Source organism: Physeter macrocephalus, chromosome 13 (assembly GCF_002837175.3).
Source record: "Physeter macrocephalus isolate SW-GA chromosome 13, ASM283717v5, whole genome shotgun sequence".
Taxonomy (NCBI): domain Eukaryota; kingdom Metazoa; phylum Chordata; class Mammalia; order Artiodactyla; family Physeteridae; genus Physeter; species Physeter macrocephalus.
Genome location: NC_041226.1, coordinates 87054108 through 87071346, shown reverse-complemented (window position 1 = coordinate 87071346; position 17239 = coordinate 87054108). Strand labels below are relative to the sequence as shown.

General features: G+C 53.6%; 1 protein-coding gene across 1 annotated transcript in view; it reads left to right on the top strand.

The window, feature by feature from the left end:
* Nucleotides 1-14326, top strand: part of ASS1 (argininosuccinate synthase 1) — a 26206-nt gene extending 11880 nt beyond the window's left edge. Inside the window, exons 7-10 of the mRNA XM_028497383.2 lie at nt 3367-3498; nt 8356-8512; nt 12752-12817; nt 14046-14326. Of these exons, the coding sequence (XP_028353184.1) occupies nt 3367-3498; nt 8356-8512; nt 12752-12817; nt 14046-14091 (401 nt within the window). The 3' untranslated portion in view covers nt 14092-14326. The remainder of the gene's footprint in view (nt 1-3366; nt 3499-8355; nt 8513-12751; nt 12818-14045) is intronic.
* The last annotated feature ends 2913 nt before the right edge of the window (nt 14327-17239 follow it).

Below are 17239 nucleotides of genomic sequence, written 5' to 3'. Positions count from 1 at the left end.
AGATGAATACAGGAGAGCAGGGAGACAGCTAGGTTCTCCAGGAGCTGAAAATGAGGAGGGCTCCCGCTATTGGCCTGCCGTTGTGAGTGTGTGTGCCAGCATAAGGAAGGCTTTGAAAGTTTCTGAGTTTTTACAAAATGTGGCAAAAGTAATAATGAGGAGGAATCAGAAGGCCCATTTCTAGTCCCATATATATTGAGTTCTTTTTTTTTTTTTTGCGGTAGGCGGGCCTCTCACTGCTGTGGCCTCTCCCGTTGCGGAGCACAGGCTCCGGACGCGCAGGCTCAGCGGCCATGGACGGGCAGGCTCAGCGGCCATGGCTCACGGTCCCGGCCGCTCCGCGGCATGTGGGATCTTCCCGGACCGGGGCACGGACCCGTGTCCCCTGCATCGGCAGGCGGATTCTCAACCACTGCGCCACCAGGGAAGCCCTATTGAGTTCTTAGTATATACTAGGATGAGAAGACAAATAGGGCTTTGTTCTTGTCTTGCTTTTGGTGGCTCTTGGTGATAAAGTTTATGGGATAATTGAAAACTTGCTCCTTTCACGTTGCGGTCATTTCTGCCATTTTGGGGAGGCAGATATTTCCAAAAGTTCTGCTCATCTCTATCTTTGGAAACAGACTGCTGAACCATCAGGCCTTTCTCAGTGACCCGGGGCCATTGGGAGCCACTTGTTTGTGGCATCGTACTGTCCCCACAAGGAGCAACCCCAAATCCTGTGCTGAATTCTTGTCTGCTTTTCATAGGTTTTTTTGTGGCCCCGCCCCCCGCCCCCTCATGCTGTCATTTTCTCGGCCACCCATCTGACTCCAACCCCATCAACCTTTCTAAGCCCTTGCTGGGTTGCGTCTCTGAGCCATTTTGCAGAAGTGGATGAAGGAGCCTGTCTGAACCATGTTTATAAGGGTAACGATGAGGCCTGAGGGACTCCCCAGAGAATCGAGGGCTTGGGCCTGGTGCATAAACTTGGGGAGGTGGGTGTTTTCCTACTGGGGAGGCATTTACTCCCACAACTGATTCAGGACAGCAGAGGTGGCCCAAGAGCTGCGGCCACACAAGTGAAACAGGACAGGCACACTGTAATCACATCAGCTCCTGGTCTCTTTGATGTGCACGTCCCCCGAGACCAGGATATCAGGGGTTTGCAGATGAGAGACTCACCCCCCGCCCCTGCCAAGAGGCTCTTTTCCGCTAGGGAACACCTCGGAGCCTTGGGAACAGCCCAGGGTCTTCCTCGGCCCCAGCACCTCAGACTTGGGTGTCCTTTTCATGCCTGGTGAGCACTGGATCACTTGGCAAAGGCCCTAAGAGGCAACCCGGAGCAGAGATGGAAAACCTAGATGCAGGTTCCATGCCCCTGGGCAAGTCATGTCCCTCCCTCGGGCCTCTGTCTTCCCATCTGTGCAATTGGGATGTTGGGCCAGATTAGCATTTTAAGGACTGCTTGGTGGAGCCCAGGGTTTGCAGAGGGGCCTCTGCTCCCCACAGCGGGACATTGTTTTCGATTGTATATGCTGAGCTTCCACCTAAGACTGTTCGAATACAGCATTTGCAGCTAAGTTAGGAGAACGCAGGTGATCCTCAAGGGCCCTGACATTCCTGTGGTTCCCAGACTTAAAGATTAAAGACTAGAGAAGTTCACTAAGGCGAAAGTTTCTGGCTACTCACATCAGACACAGCCTTGCCCATGTCCCCTTTGGACTTCAGAGTTGAAACACTCTCCTTTCTGGTTTTGGGGGTTTTTGAAGCATTTTTATAAATTGTGGTAAAATATAGAAAACATAAAGCTTACCATTTTAACTGTTTTGAGCGTACAGTTCAGTGGCCTTAAGTACAACATTCACGTTGCTGTGTGGCCATCACCACCCCGCATCTCCAGAACTTCTTCATCTTCCCAAAGTGAAGCCCCGTGAAACACTAACTCCCCATTTCCCCTCCTCAGCCCCTGGCACCCAGCATCCTACTTAGTTCCTATGAACTGGACTCTTCTGGGAAGCTCACATAAGTGGGATCCCACAGTATTTACTTGTCTTTTGGTGGCTGGTTTATTTCACCGAGCGTCCTGTCCTCCGGGTTCACCCATGGCGTAGCGTGTGTCAGAACGTCCTTCCTTTGGAAGGCTGAACATTTCATTGTATGTAGTTATCTCACTCTGTTTATCCACTCATCTGTTGATGGGCATTTTGGTTGCTTCCACCTTTTGGCTCTGTGAATAATGCTGCCGTGAACCTGGGCGTACGCATCCTTTCTGTGGAAAGACGATGGCGGTAAATTTTGAGGATAACTGAAAACTTGCCCCTTTAACGCTGTTAACGTTATGTGGTGGGAAGAAAGGGACTTTGGGGGGTGGCATTTGTGGGGATGGGGCGGTTATTACCCCTCCATCAGGACAGCGGACACGGGGCAGGTTTATCCAAGGTGCTCACCCAAACTTGATGCAGGCGGCTGCACTGCTGGGAAGAGAGAACCCAGCCATGTGCCCGGGGGCCATCCTGCCTCTTGGAACCATAATGCCCCCAAATCTGGGGTGGCGCTACTTATAAGACCTTCCTCTCAGGGCTACACTCAGCCAGGGCCAGGCGCCCCTTGTCACTTGGAGACCATGCGGTTCAAGCAGATTGTTTAGCAAACGGAGGATCTGGGCCTGAGGTGATGGGGAGGGGACCTAGCAAGACCGTCTGCCCGTGACCTTTTGGGTTTGGCCCCCATCACCTGCTGGTCCACAGGGCAGCAGACAGCGCTGCTCAGGGACTCGGGGGCCTAGATTCGGTTCCCAGCTCCACTTCAGCCAAGTCCCTTCTCCTCCAGGGCTCAGTTTCCCCGGCTGTTCAGTGGGGTCAGCACAGGTGACCAAGGCAGTCAGGATTTCTCTGCAGAGACACAGCTGCAGGGGAGCCGCCGGCTGAAGGTGGCACGTGTGTGCACACGTCCACGCGCGTGCATGCGTGTGCACAGCCGTCCCCTCCCCTGGCTCCCTGGTGGAGGCAGGAAGGGACATCCGGGGCCCTGGGCTCCCCCAGACTCGGTTTAATGACAGGTTTTCAGCTGCGGGCCGGTGGGCACGAGCTGGGAAGGAGGGGGGAGCAGCTCTGAAACCCTGTCATTTTCCAACGTCTGAGGGCCTCTTCAAAGGGGGGCATCTAAACATTTTCTCCACAAGCTGCAGAGTGGACTGTCGTGGCCCCAGCGTGAATATAATGACGGATGCATTTTGCAGCAAGCTGGGAGTGAATGGGTCCGACTGGCTTGTCTCCTGTCAGACGAGTCATTATTATTTTTTTCTTTTTGTCATTTGCTGACAGTTTGGGTTTCATGCGTTTCTCTCTGTTTTCTTCTTCTCCCCCTGCCTGGAAAAATGGCTAGGTATCTACGAGACCCCAGCGGGGACGATCCTTTACCACGCTCATTTAGACATCGAGGCCTTCACCATGGATCGGGAAGTGCGAAAAATCAAACAAGGCCTGGGCTTGAAATTCGCCGAGCTGGTGTACACGGGTGCGTAGACCCTGAAGCTGCTCCCCTCCCCTCCCTCACCCAGGGGCACCCTCCTGCAGTCCCGCCTTGCCCACTGCCACTTGCTCGAGAGCCCGGAAGATGCAGGGTGAAGCGGGGTGGAGAGAGGGCAGGGGACCTGCCTTATTCACAAGTGTGGAGGGAAATGCGCCAGTTCCCCGGGCTGTCCCGCTGCCTCCGCCACCTGCGACCCGCACGACGGCCGCAGGGCCAGGGAAGCATCTGGTGTCATGCCTATGGCTGCCACGTTTTATCCAGCACGTGCCAGGTACCTGGCACTGTGTGGGAACACAAGTCATCCTAGGGGGCTTCCCAAGTTTCCTAAGAGAGCTGCGGCCAGAAACTGAGGCTCCGAGCCAAAGGAGTTTATATGAAGTTACACAACTGGACGTGGCCTAGCTGGGTCTGAGCCCAGGTCAGCCTGTTTCCAGGCAGAACCCGGAGCCGCTACGTGAACTGCCTGGCCAGATCCCCACTGGGAAGCCACCGGGACGGCCGAATGCCCAGCCCGTGCATGGCGTGGGGGCTGGGCTCCATTCTACGGGTGAGGAGACTGAGCTTCCGTGCCTTACCTGCTGTCACAGAGTAGAAGTCCAGTCCTCCCGACTCCACATCCATCCCACACGTTATAACAGGGGTGACCAAATCCAGCCCGTTGCCTGTTTTTGTTCAGCGCATGAGCTAAGACTAGTTTTTATATTCTTCAATGGTTGGGGAATTTTTTTTAAATAATGCTATTTCATGGCACGTGAAAATGATAGGAAATTCACATTTCAGTGTTCATAAGTAGTTTTTGGGGCACCGCCTTGTTCATCCGTGTCCATGTTGCCTGTGGCTACTTCAGAGCGACACTGGCAGAGCGGAGTAGTTGCTAGAGAGGCCACGTGGCCCGCAGAGCCTAAAATATTTACTATCTGGCCCTTTCCAGAAAGGACTGACTCTATTCTATGACATTGATATCTCCCTAATTTGAGGAGTCATATCAAACAGCCCCTCTGAGCTGTTGGCGGGGGACAGGCTGCCGTCTGTGGGGGCCTGGATGTCAGAGGGACCCCAGGAAAGTTAATAGTAATAGTAACTGCCTGGTAGAAGCCTCCACCGCCCTCACCTCTTCCCCTCGTCCCCCACTCGGAGGTTTTGTTTCCTCTGAAACCTCCTAATCGCTGGAACTCATCTCGGGGTTTCAAGGGGACATGGTGGTTATTGGCTGGCATTATTTTTCCCTTCCATTGTTCCCAGGAGCTTTGAAGCCCAGCCCCCCCCCTTCCCAGGTACAGACAGGTGTTTAAATGACATTGTCTCCTGGGCCCTCTTGCTCAGCGGGGTTTCCACACTGAAAGGTGGATTTTGGTTACAAAGTGGGAGAGTCGCTAAGACGCGGCAGGCTGCGATGGGGGGACGGCACCTGGCCAGGGCTGCTCCTGTTCAGCGGGCATCCGTGGAGGCCGAGAGGGGGCCGGGCCGCCAGCCTCCCTCCCCACGCTAGATCGGCTGCCACCTCTCTTGCTGCCCAGCCCTGAGCTGGGCACTGACGGGTATTATCTAATCTTAGCTGCACAGAGGTGGGATGAAGACGCTTGCCCAAGGTTTCACAGCTGCTGAGAAGTGGCTTGGAGCCCAGGACAGGCCGGCTTCAGAGGCCAAGTTCTCGGCCACTCCAGCAGATCCGAGGTGGGTAGGAAGCTGGGCTGGGGCCATTAGCAAGGGGTGATCAAGGGGCGCAGTGGTGTGTACAGGGCAGCCTTGGGTGTCAGGAGCACAGCTTGGCCCTTGGTGTGGGGCTGGCACCCCTGGACCAGGCTGCCTGGGTTGAGTCCTTGCTGTCACCCACTGAGCCCTCTAAATCCCCAAATGTTACAGTGATTAGGTTTAAAAGGAAATAAAATCTCAGAGTGGAGGCTCCTCCCAGGTAGTTGTTATTAACATTAACTTCCCCCAGGTGCCTCTGATGGCCAGGCTCCCACAGATGTCAAGGTCGGCCTCTGGCAGCAGCCTGTCCCCACCCCCCAACAGCTCAGAGGGTCGGTCTGTTTGATGGGATTTCTCACATTTGGGACGCATAAAGGTTAGGGAGCAGGGAGTAGCTTGAGCAACTTACTTGACCTCCCTGTGCCTTGGTTTCCTCATCTGAAGAATGGGGATAATTCTGCCTGTCCTATAGTGAGGACTCAATGCACGGATATTTGCAAAGCCTCCAGCAGGACAGTGCCTGGCATGGTCTCTGAGCGTGGACGCAGGGGAATGGGGCCTTGCCTCTGGCTGGCTTTATGATCCTGGGTAGGTCTGTCTCCTTCCCGAGCCTCAGTTTCCCCTCCTGTAAAATAAAGGGCACAGGCCCAGGTCCCTTCTCCATTCTGTCTAGCTCCCCAGTTACAGAGCCAGCACTCTGCTATAGCACTCAGCTTCCTCGGAGCCCCTGTGGCCTCGGGGCCCAGGGAGTCTGAGGCCCGGGGAAGCCCTTCTGCCTCGGTCCCGCTCCCAGCTGCCCTGACTACTGTGACCACTGTCTCCCCCTCCTCTCACCCCATCCCCAGATTTCCTGATCAGCCTGTATGTGAGGTTTCTACAGACACCCCCCTCCAGGAGCACACTGGCCTCACTCCACAGGGTCATTCTGGCAGGACCCCAGCTTCAAGACCCATCCCATTTAGGGGGGATAGCTCACCTCTCCCCTCACATCAGTTTCTTCAGCTGTAAAATGGGTATAATGCACAGAGGGTTGGCGTCCTGATTAGTACAGAGTTTGGCCCAGCTCCAGGCCCCACCCACCGTGCATCCCCCAGCCTGGGACACGCAGGCTCTCCCCAGAGCAGCACTCAGGACTCACTGCCCTCCACCCCAGACTGGGTCTGCTGGGAAGAGAAATCTGAGCACAAGGCCCCCGTGGCGGGAGGGGAGAGACCCTGAGATAAAGCCCAGGCCAGGCACTCCCACAGGCGTCTCTGCCCCCGTATCTCTGGCTCCATCTCCCACCTCTCTTCCCGCCTGGGAACCTAATGGTCTAATTGTCCTGACTTAAGAAGGATGGCCGAGCCACTGGGGCATGGTGGGGGGTGGCCATCAGTGTCCCCTCCCACGGGGCTCTGGGCTAGAGTCAGGAGCATTCTGGATCTCGCTGTGTGGCTTTGGAAAGGTCCTTTCCCTCTCTGGGTGTCTGTCTCCCTGTATACAGTGAAGGCTGGCAGAGGCCATGTTCAAATCTTGAAAGCAAAAAGTCTCACTGAATCCACCACACAACCCCCCCGGAGAATGGTTAGTATTACCTCCTTGTGCAAATGAGGAAACTGAGGCACAAAGAGATCACGTGGCTTGTCAAGGTGGAACCAGAGGTGAACTCAAAAGGCAGGACATCGGAGAGTGAGGACGCAACCCCTTCTCTCCCTGCCCGTCCCTCCCCCACGTCTGGAAGCCACCGGACCCATCGTGGAGAAGGCCTGCTCCCCTTTCCCACGGAGGGCCTCAGCAGGTGCCCCTGGAGGCCAGGGCTTCCAACAATAGCCACAGAGCCGGGGCTGACCCAGCCCTTTATCAGGGCAGGAGATCGCGCACCATCTGGCCTCACAGCTGCCCAGGTGGGCTCACCTTCCCGGCTCCGTTTCAGAGAAACCCTACCCCTCTCGCTGTCCCTCCCCCAACCCTGGCCACGGCCCCCCTGCCCTCGGCAGAAACTGAGAGGAGCCGCTGTCCAGACCCTGGGCAGACGGGGGACAGCACGTGGCCCCCTTTGGCCTGAGGGATCTGGGGGGCAGATACGGGTAGCGGGGGATGGAGGCAGATACGGGTAACGGGGGATGGGGGCAGATACGGGTAACGGGGGATGGGGGCAGCGCCTTTCTCAGGCAGCTCGGGGATGTCGCAGCTGTAGACGGGAGAGTTCCAAAATGATCATATGAAGCACAGTTGTTAGAACTTGGGCCGACTGAGGTCAGGTCCAGGCCCCCCACTACAAGCCTGTGTGATCGTGGAAGAGTTTCTCAAATTCTCTGAGCCTAACTTCCTCACACAGAAAGGAAAGAGGCTAAGAGAGGTTTTTCTCCTGCGACAGGGAGAGTTCAAAGCGCTGGTCCAGGTAAAGAACTGAGCATGGTGCCTGTGCTTCATCTGTAGAAATCTTTGCGTGTGAAAATATTAGCAGTATTTTAAAGACGGGTCACTTATTTCCAAGGGGTCTGCCCATCCTGAGGGGTGGGGCTCTTCCCAGCAGCGTTCACAGCAGCCCCTGAGCCCAGGGCCTCCATGCACAGCAAGCCTGCTAGTCCTGGGAGGGCGAGGCAGTGTCATCCCCACTCAGCAGATGGGGAAACAGAGGCACAGAGAGGTGAAGGCCCCACACACCTGGTCTTTCTGACCCCAAACCCACCACCCAGCTGGGCACCCCCATCGCTCGGCCCTGGTAACATATGTCTGAGTCTTGCTTGAGGTCTCCTGCCCAACTGTCTGCTGCCCTGATAAGACTGAGCCCCCTGTGAGCAAAGGATGGGGTCCCTTCACCACTGAATGTCTGTGGTGTGAAGCAGCAGGTTAGATCCCCTCCTCCTGACCCTTAGCGGGTACCTGCATTGCAGGGTGTAGAGGATGCCTCCTTACCCCCAGGGGCCCTACGTGGTCACAGGACAGGGGCAGGCGGGCTTGGTCCTCGCTGTTGTCATTTACAAGTGCGTGTCGTGCCAGAACTCCACAGTGAACAAGGCAGATGAGGGACTGCCCTCCCAGGCTCACGTCTGCCATGACGGGGTGAGGTGCAGGGTGCCTTTCCTGGACCCCAGTCCTCCCCATGTCCTGGCCCGAGGCAGGCACACGGTGGGCCTCCCCGGCACACTCACTTCTTCCTCCCTGCAGGTTTCTGGCACAGCCCCGAGTGTGAATTTGTCCGCCACTGCATCGCCAAGTCCCAGGAGCACGTGGAAGGGAAAGTGCGGGTGTCCGTCTTCAAGGGCCAGGTGTACATCCTCGGCCGGGAGTCCCCACTGTCCCTCTACAACGAGGAGCTGGTGAGGTAGGCGCCCCACTCCTGCCCCCAGCTGGGCACAGACCCTCATGTCCAGTATCTCCTCCGACTGGCTTTCTCAGCAAAGATATGCCCAAGCATGTGTAGGGTATGGGGGAGACAGTCCTGAAGATTATCCACACCTCCTCTGCCCTCATGGAATGTACAGGCTAGATGGGGAGAAAGGCCCCAATCAAAGGATCACCCGAGTGCAGGATTAGGGGAGGAGGTGCCGGGCTGTGGGGAGATACAGGATACTTGAGCTGGGTATAATAACGGGGTTGTGGGGAAGTTTCCCCATGGAAGTCATGTCTGAGCTGGTCTCCAAAAGAAAGGAGTGAACCAGGTGGAGAGGGGGCAGGAGAGCTTCCAGAGAGACTGTCCTGTGCAGAGGTTCTGAGCCTTGGAAGAACCCAGAACATCCCAGGCACTACAAGAACTCCAGAGTGTGAGGGTCCTGGAGCCAGATCTTAAAGGGAAGGACACATCAGACCTGTGGGTTTTTGAGGCCCCTCTTGCTGCTCTGGATTTGAGGGCGGTGGGAGCTGGCAAGGGTGGACACAAGGGCTCCCCGTGGGACATGATGGTGGCGTGGACCAGGCTGCTGGTTCTGGGAATAGAGAGCAGCAGGTGGATTTGGCATTTTTTTTTTTTTTTTTTTTTTTTTTTTTGCGGTACGCGGGCCTCTCACTGTTGTGGCCTCTCCCGTTGCGGAGCACAGGCTCCGGACACGCAGGCTCAGTGGCCATGGCTCACGGGCCCAGCCGCGGAGCGGCACGTGGGATCCTCCCGGACCGGGGCACGAACCCGTGCCCCCTGCTTCGGCAGGCGGACTCTCAACCACTGCGCCACCAGGGAAGCCTGACAAACATTTAGGAGGTGGGATAGAAAGGGCTTGGATGGGGAGGGAGATGGAAAAGTTCAGAACCACCCTGGGTTTTCTGGCACGAGCCGCTGGGTACACTTTGGTGGCGATGACTGAGTTGAGGGAATGGGGGGTGGAAATCATGCATTTGGATTTGGACAGCTGCAGGATGAGTTTTCTTTGAGACAGGCCAGGAGAACTATAGTCGGCCACTGGACACACAGGGCTAGAGTTGAGGAGAAACGTGGTCTGAGGACACTGGATGATGGGGCCAAGAGGAGACAGCCCAGGGGAGCAGTAGAGTTGGATGAGAGGGAGCCAGGAGGGAAGATTGAGGAGCCTCCCCCCGACGGGCCAGGCTGAGGGCGCTGAAAGGACGCGGGAGAGGCTGGGGAGCCCTGGCGGGCTGGGTCCAAGGTAGCAGTTGCCTATTAGCTGCACCTGTGTTTGCATCTTGAATGATAGACTGGCCTTGACCGAGGAGCAAGGTGTTCCCTCTGGAGTTCACCTGGCCAAACAAGAGGTGGGGACAGGCAGCCCCACCTGATACAAGTCCCAGGTCCAGCCTGGCTCAGGCTGAGGCCAGCTCTCCCCTCCCGGAAGCCGGTCAGGAATTACAGTACGAGTTTTGTTTAGAGGTCAATATTATTTTTCTCTCTCCCTTCTCTTTGCCGTGTTGCGTTTCTCTCCCCCACCCCCCTTCAATCTTCCTAAACACTTTAGAAGCCACAAATATAACCGAATCAGTTTAGATCAGTCGGGGTAAATGTCAAATTATCTTCTCTCTTTCTCTCTCTGGCTCTTTCTTCCCTCCCCCTCCAAATCAACAGCCTCTAATAATCTGTCCAACCCTTCATTAAGCTTACAGTCTCACTCAGGGAGATTAAATGAATAAAGTAAAAAGGGAAAGGGGAAAAAAAGAGAGAAAAGCAGGAGCATTTATTCTCACTGTGTCTCCGACCATTTCCCTTTTCTTTCTGATTTCTACATCGCTGACTTGAAAGCCCTTGAGTGACAGCGTCACAGGGACCAGCGAGGAAACCGCGAGAGGTAGCAGAACTGGAAATGCCGCGGCACAGTAGGTAGAAAGTACCGTAATTATAGAGCAGGTCAGAGCCACTCGAATGAACAAAAATAAAAGCACAGAGGTTTTCTGTAGACCGTCAGGGGAGGTAAAAAAAAAAAAAAAAATCATTGTAAACTCTTTTTCCACCGGTACCCCCTACCCCCCGAAACCACAGATTTTAAAAGAGGTTTTTCGGTTCCCGAGAAGCACCTCTGGGAGTACTTCAGCAGGCCCGTGGGACAAGTTTGTCCCTGGATGTGGGCCTCTCTTTGCAGGGGCTGCTGGGGTGGTCTGAAGGGCCTGTTTGGGGGCAAGGGGGTGGCAGAGTTTGTTTCGACTCGTGAGAGACGGAGGTGAAAGGACGGATGCGCACGGGGCAGGAAGGGCATCCCAGCCCTGCTTCCTCCCTGGGCTGAGCACAGGCGCCCTTCCGAAGGCGACGAGCACCTCGGACAGCGGACGGCAGGGAGCGGGAGCGAGGCCAGGAGTCCGAAGCCCGTGCGATGGTTTGGGATGGGGGCGTGGAGGCACGGGGCGGGGTCATGTGAAGCTTCGTTTATCACCCCAGCAAGGTCTGCAAAACCTATTCGAGGAGGCTGACGCTTTCGGTGGGTCCAGCCTTTCCCCTGCCTGGTGGGGGTGCCGAGCTCAGCCCCTCGGATGTCTGACATCTTCTCCCTTTACGGGGAGCTTGCTAGTCGATTCCTGGTGGCTTCAGCCACCTGAGCCCTGGAGGGGCCAGTGGAGGTGAAAAGGAGGGAGCACTGAGAGCGTGGGAGTTCCAGCTTCAAGGTCCCCTGAAGGTCAGGGCGAGGGCGTGGCAGGGGGAGGCACAGAGCCCAAGTCCTGACAAAATGCAGGGCAGCCGGGCGCAGAGACCCCGTTTGTTGTACAAAGCCCACAGTCCACAAAGAGCCAGTCAGAGGCACAGCCTCAGGGTCTCAGCAAAATGGCAGAACCCCTCTGCCCTCCTCCTCCCCGATCTCACCTCTCTGGAGAAGGCTCCTGAGGGGACAGGCCACCTCCTTGTCATCGAACCTTGAGATTGCTTTGTCCTGAGGCTGGAGTTCTGCAGACTTGAAGACAAGGGGCTGATTCAGGGCAGGACACAACAAGGGGCCCGTGAGAAACGGGAGGGACCCCCTTCCCCCAGGGGGCTCAGAGGGTGGCCTCGTGGAGTCAGATCTGAGACCACAGCGCCCTGAACTTGTCCTCGAAGAGCATATCACAGTCGTAATTATCGAAGGCAGATGGATGATTGATTGCTTATGTCTGCACTCGCCGCCCCCCCACCACCTGCCCCCCACGCGGGTGCTGCTCTTGTCTGGTTCTTGTTTCCTCAGCACCTGGCACAGCGCCTGGCAGGTAGTAGGTGCTTAATAAATACCTGAGTAAATGAATGAGTGACTGAATGATGTTAGTAAAACTGAATGCTTACCTGGTGCCAGGTGGCAGCTACATCATTTCACGTGGAGCCAGTGATGAGGCTGAGAGCCCCGTCTCACAAGTGAAAGACTGAAGCTCAAAGAGCAAGAATATTTGCCCTAAGGTCTGTGGCAGGGGTGGAGCCAGGATGCTCGCCCAGGTGGCTGGACCTGACTGACCGTAGTCGGGAAGGGTTCCAAAGCGCAGCTAAGTGAGAACACCCGAAAGATGAAGGCTGTCGAATCTGGAAGATGGAAACTGCAGATGTGGGGGAAAAAATCTGTTCCGTTGAGTATAGCAGGGGTTGACTGGGCACTTTTCAAAACCAGCTGGCAAGGGGTGGGTGCCCATGTTTGAGGATGGATTAGACTCGGTCTCATTCAATGGGCAAACGGTGAAAAAGACTTTGTGGACAGATCTTAACTGCTGGGGCCTCTCTGCAGCTTGAGGGGTGCCATCACGCCTCTCTGAGGCTGTTTGGTGTGTACCTCCTGGCCTCCCAGGCCTTCAGGCCACTGGACGTCACCAGCTGTTCCTGCGCACTCGTCGAAGCCCTCCACAGCCCGAGGGCAGAGCTGGCTCCAATGCATGTCCTGCGGTTACAGATGCAGTGCTCTGGCTCGTGGGAGGAGGTCACTGGGCTGGCGCTGGCTGGACCAGGACCCAACCTGCCCATTTGCGTAGCAGGGATATGGCTCCCTGCTCTCCAGCCCCGGCATGATCCCCGGCCCCGGGTAGGGCTCCCTGAATTGGAAGGAATGGAATGAAAAGCCAAAGTGCAGGGCGTGTTGGATCACCACTGGGGAAATGCCTGGGTGCCTGTGAGGCTGAGGCCCCTTGGATGCCAAGGCCCAGGCCCGGGGGATGCCGACGAGCTCCTTCTCTTTTGCAGCATGAATGTGCAGGGAGATTACGAGCCAGCTGATGCCACTGGTTTCATCAACATCAACTCCCTCAGGTGAGAAGCTCTGGGCCCCGATGGGTCCTCAGACCCTCCAGGTGTGGGGAGCAGGCTCTGATGGGACCTCAGTACTCTGATCACTGCTCTGCCCTAGACAAGCCCCACCTTCCTGTCTCTCCACCCACCACATCCTCAGCGCCTGCTTTGGACCCAGCCTGCTCCCAGCCTCTGCGGGGCCAGAAGGCACACTTGTGACGACAGCCAAGAGCAACAGAGGGTCCCGGGCCCTTGAGTTCCAGGTTTCTGGGTTCTTCTGATTGCTCTGACACTCACTCCCACCCTCTCCAGCCACTCGGAGCCCCTTTCCTGGGCAGGTTAGCAAGGGAAATGGCCGAGGGGTAGAAAGAAGCCACAGAAGGTCACCTGGCTGGCTCCTGCCTTCACGTCCACATACATGAACTGCAGGTCTAACTGGAACCATGGATCTCCATGCCCAGTGGGGTGATACACACCATCTGAAGCCACTCAGACCTGGGTTCGAATCCTGCCTCTGCGGTGTGGTCTCAGAACCCTTCTGAACTTCTGGAAATCACAGGATGTTAACCATACCTGCCTCACAGGTGCAGTGAAAGTCTGATCTGAGGCCGTGGAAATCAAGCACTCTGCCCAGACCCTGGCACCCAGGAAGGGCACAGTGCCTAGCAGCAAGTGCTCAGTGAGGCTGAGTCCAGAAGGCCTGTCTGTCCAGCTCTGGGTTCTTAATCCCCATCTTCCTTCTCCTGGGGCTTGGGGTCAGGAAGAAGGCATGAGTTTCTCTCCTCTTGCTGATGACATGCCCCCAGCACAAAAACATTTTCTCTCGGAGCCAGCCTCCTGTCCCTGGAGCCGAGACTGGGAGATACATGGATTCCAGCCCGACAGTCACCTCCACCTCCCCGCCTCCTCCACCCTGTTTGTGTTTTATGACTCTATAAACCCTTTTAAATGGCTCCGAACACAAGGGGTTTTCATAATGGCCTCTTCATTTCTCCCATTGCCAGCTTAACGCTTTGTCTTAAACAATGCCAAGCAACGTTTTCCCCCTACGATAAATTAATTACATTATCCTGATTGGAGGGCAGGAGGGGCCAGGGCAGGAGAGGTAGAGAGGGAGAAAAAAAGACAACTCCACACACACATCTTAACAAACAGCTGCCCCCGCCACCCCAGCTCTGCCTGAATTAATTGAACTGAGTGCATGTTATTGTTAATTTACATTTTTCTTTGTTTTGAATCTGGTTTACAGGCTGAAGGAATATCATCGCCTCCAGAGCAAGGTCACCGCCAAATAACCCGGCTGACAGTGGGGAGCTGGGCCTCCTCGCTTTGCCCATCTCCCAAGTGCAGCCGCTAATTGCTGTGATAATTTGTAGTTGTGACTTGTCCTCCAGGGCTGGCAGTGCGGTGTGGGTGCCAGGCCCTGGCTTTGTTCCCTGGTCCCCTGGAGCCTGCAGAAGTGGTCAGCAAGCGGAAGGGGTGGGGGCTGCAGTCAGGAGCTGTAAAATGACGATTAAAAAAAAATGATACATTGGTCTTTTGTTTATTTCTGCAGAGAGAGGAGTAAGAGTGTGTGTGTGTGTGTGTGTGTGTGTGTGTGGTGAATCATGCTTTTCTTAGACCAACCTTTGTGTTTTCTGACTTAAGCACTGCCGAAGGCCACCTTTTGCCAGAGAACCTGTTTATCTGTAAGAATCGACCCCTCTCTCCAGCAAAAAGCATGGAATCCAGAAGCACCCACCCGCGTCAGACCCTAGCCCAGCAGCCTGGCATTTTGTTAGCAGCTGTGCCCCTGTGGCACGTGCCAGGGAAACCGAGGAGAGTTGAGGTGACAAACTCGGGGGCAGCCGTGCCCACAGCCCGCAGTGAACTCCCGGGAATGGTGGCCACGACTGACCACACCAGGCTTCCCCACGGTGGCTGGGTGGCCTTAAGTGTCCTACATCAAGGAGGAGAAAGGACCCAAGTAAGAAGAGCAGCCTGAGCACAGAGGACAAAAACACAGACATAATTTGGTGGTGGTGGTGTTGGTGGTGGCGGCGGTGGGGAGTGTTTACCTGGCTTACACGGTTCCCTCCACCCTTCCTCCACAAACCACGACCCCAAACCGCCATGTTTGTACTTGACTCCGCCCCTTTGGTCATGTCTGATTGGACCATGGCTGGGCACCTGACTAGAGCTGGGCCAATCAGAATCTCAGTCCCAGCAATGGGGCCCAGGGAACCGGCCAGAAGCGAGGACAAGGGGATTTAGGCGCGGTGGGATACCCTGTGGCTGGAAAAGCAGAGAGGGAAAAGGGAGTGATGGGAAGAGTGGGTGTCCCGGCTTAGAATCCCAGTTCCCATCCTGGTAGGCCTCGTGGAAGCTGGCAGCATTTCTTAACTTGGATTCTCTGAGACACTGTGGTGTTCTCATAACCAATTACCATTTAGAGCGTGATTAAGCTGGTGAGAGAGTCTGTGGTATTTGCAGACAGAAGCACTGTTACCGGTAAGACCTGAGTGCTGGTAGCTCTGGACCCTTCCCTGGTTCTGACCTCCACTCCATTGCCTTTGTTAATGAGGGTTTCTTTCAAAAGAAATTTTGTTTTTAAAACTTGTTTTCCTCTTCTTGTGAAGGTTACAAATGAATTATTCAATGAAACTTAACTTTGTGCCAGACACTTTGCTATACACTTTATTCACATTATCTCTTTGAATTTTCAAAATGACACTGAGGTAGATGCTTTTATCTCCGTTTGGTGGAGGAGACAACTGAGATGCAGAGGAATTGCTTTGCCAGCTTTCAGTCAGCTAGCAAGTGACGGAGCCGAGAACCAAACTCTGGCCTGGCTGACCCCCCAAATCTTGTGTGTTTATGTCCTTAACCATCGTTGGGCTGCATCTTATTAAAAAACAAAACAAAACACAATCTTATAGAAATAACTATCACCTGTCATCTCACCACCCAATTATAAACACTGCTTATATTTAGTGAATTTCTTCTCAGTCAAATTTTTCTATGCTTATAAATATTTTTACAGAGTTATTTAGGATAAAGTATTCTTTTTTCTTTTTGGCCGTGCCACATAGCATGCAGGATCTTAATTCCCCCACCAGGGATTGAACCCATGACCCCTGCAGTGGAAGTGGGGAGCCTTAACCACTGGACGGCCAGGGAAGTCCATAAAGTATTTTAAAAGCAAGTGTTTTGCCCTGCTTTTAAATTAACATTACATCATAAACAGTTTTCTTCATCAAAAACTCTTAAACACTTTCAACAACTATGTAATATTCTATTATACTGATAGCTGTTAACTTAACCTTTCCCCATTTATAGATTTAGTATTTCACTCTAAACTATTTTCCTGCCTTTTGTTGGATTTAATTGAGTATTCTTAGTAGTTGGTTTATTAGCTATGCTTTTTGTCTTTTCAGTGGTTTCTCTAGGGTCTACAGTATCCATATATCTTTAGTTTACAACGGGCTAAGTTCATTAATGTTGTACCGTCTCATGTGTAATATAAGAATCTTACAACAATACAATCTTAGAACGTTTCAGTTTGTGCTTTTGTTGTCATATATATTGCTTCTACAAAAACCCACGATATGTTGCTATTTTTTCTTTAGGTAGTCAAATATCGTTTTTAAAAGATTAAAAATAAGAAAGGTATGTGTTTTATATTTATCCTGTGTAGGATTGGTAATGTTTCTTTCATAAATATCTGATAGAATTCACTAGTGAAACCATCTGGGCCTAGAATGTTCTTGGCGGATGCTTTTAAGCTATAAATTCAGTTTCTTTTATTTGGTTATTCATGTTGTCCATTTCCTCTTGGGTCAACTTTGGGTAATTTGTGTCTTTTGAGGAATTTTCCCATTCCATTTAGATTGTCAATTTTATTGGCATAGAGCTTTTCATAATATTTTCTTATTATCCTTAACTGTTTGCAGGATTGATAGCAATGTCCCTGTTTCATTACTTACCTTGGTGATTTGTGTCCTCCTGTATTCATTTTTCCCCCCCCAGGGATTGCTGAGACATGCAGAGATTTTTTTTTTTTTTTTTTGGCCATGCCACGTGGTTTGTGGGATCTTAGTTCCCCAACCAGGGATCGAACCCGGGCCCTAGGCTGTGAGAGCACAGAGTCCTAACCACTGGACTGCCAGGGAATTCTGAGAATTTTTATTTATCACATATGTTACTACTTATTTTTACTTGTAGAACAGAGTCACAGATAGAAGAGCAGGCTGTTAGCAGGTATTAGTAGAGCTTAGGGGTCTAGCATAGCATCTAGTACATAGTAGGTTGTCCTCCCTTATTTATTTTTTTTTAAAAACATCTTTATTGGAGTATAATTGCTTTACAATGGTGTGTTAGTTTCTGCTTTATAACAAAGTGAATCAGCTATACATATACATATATCCCCATATCTCTTCCCTCTTGTGTCTCCCTCCCTCCCAC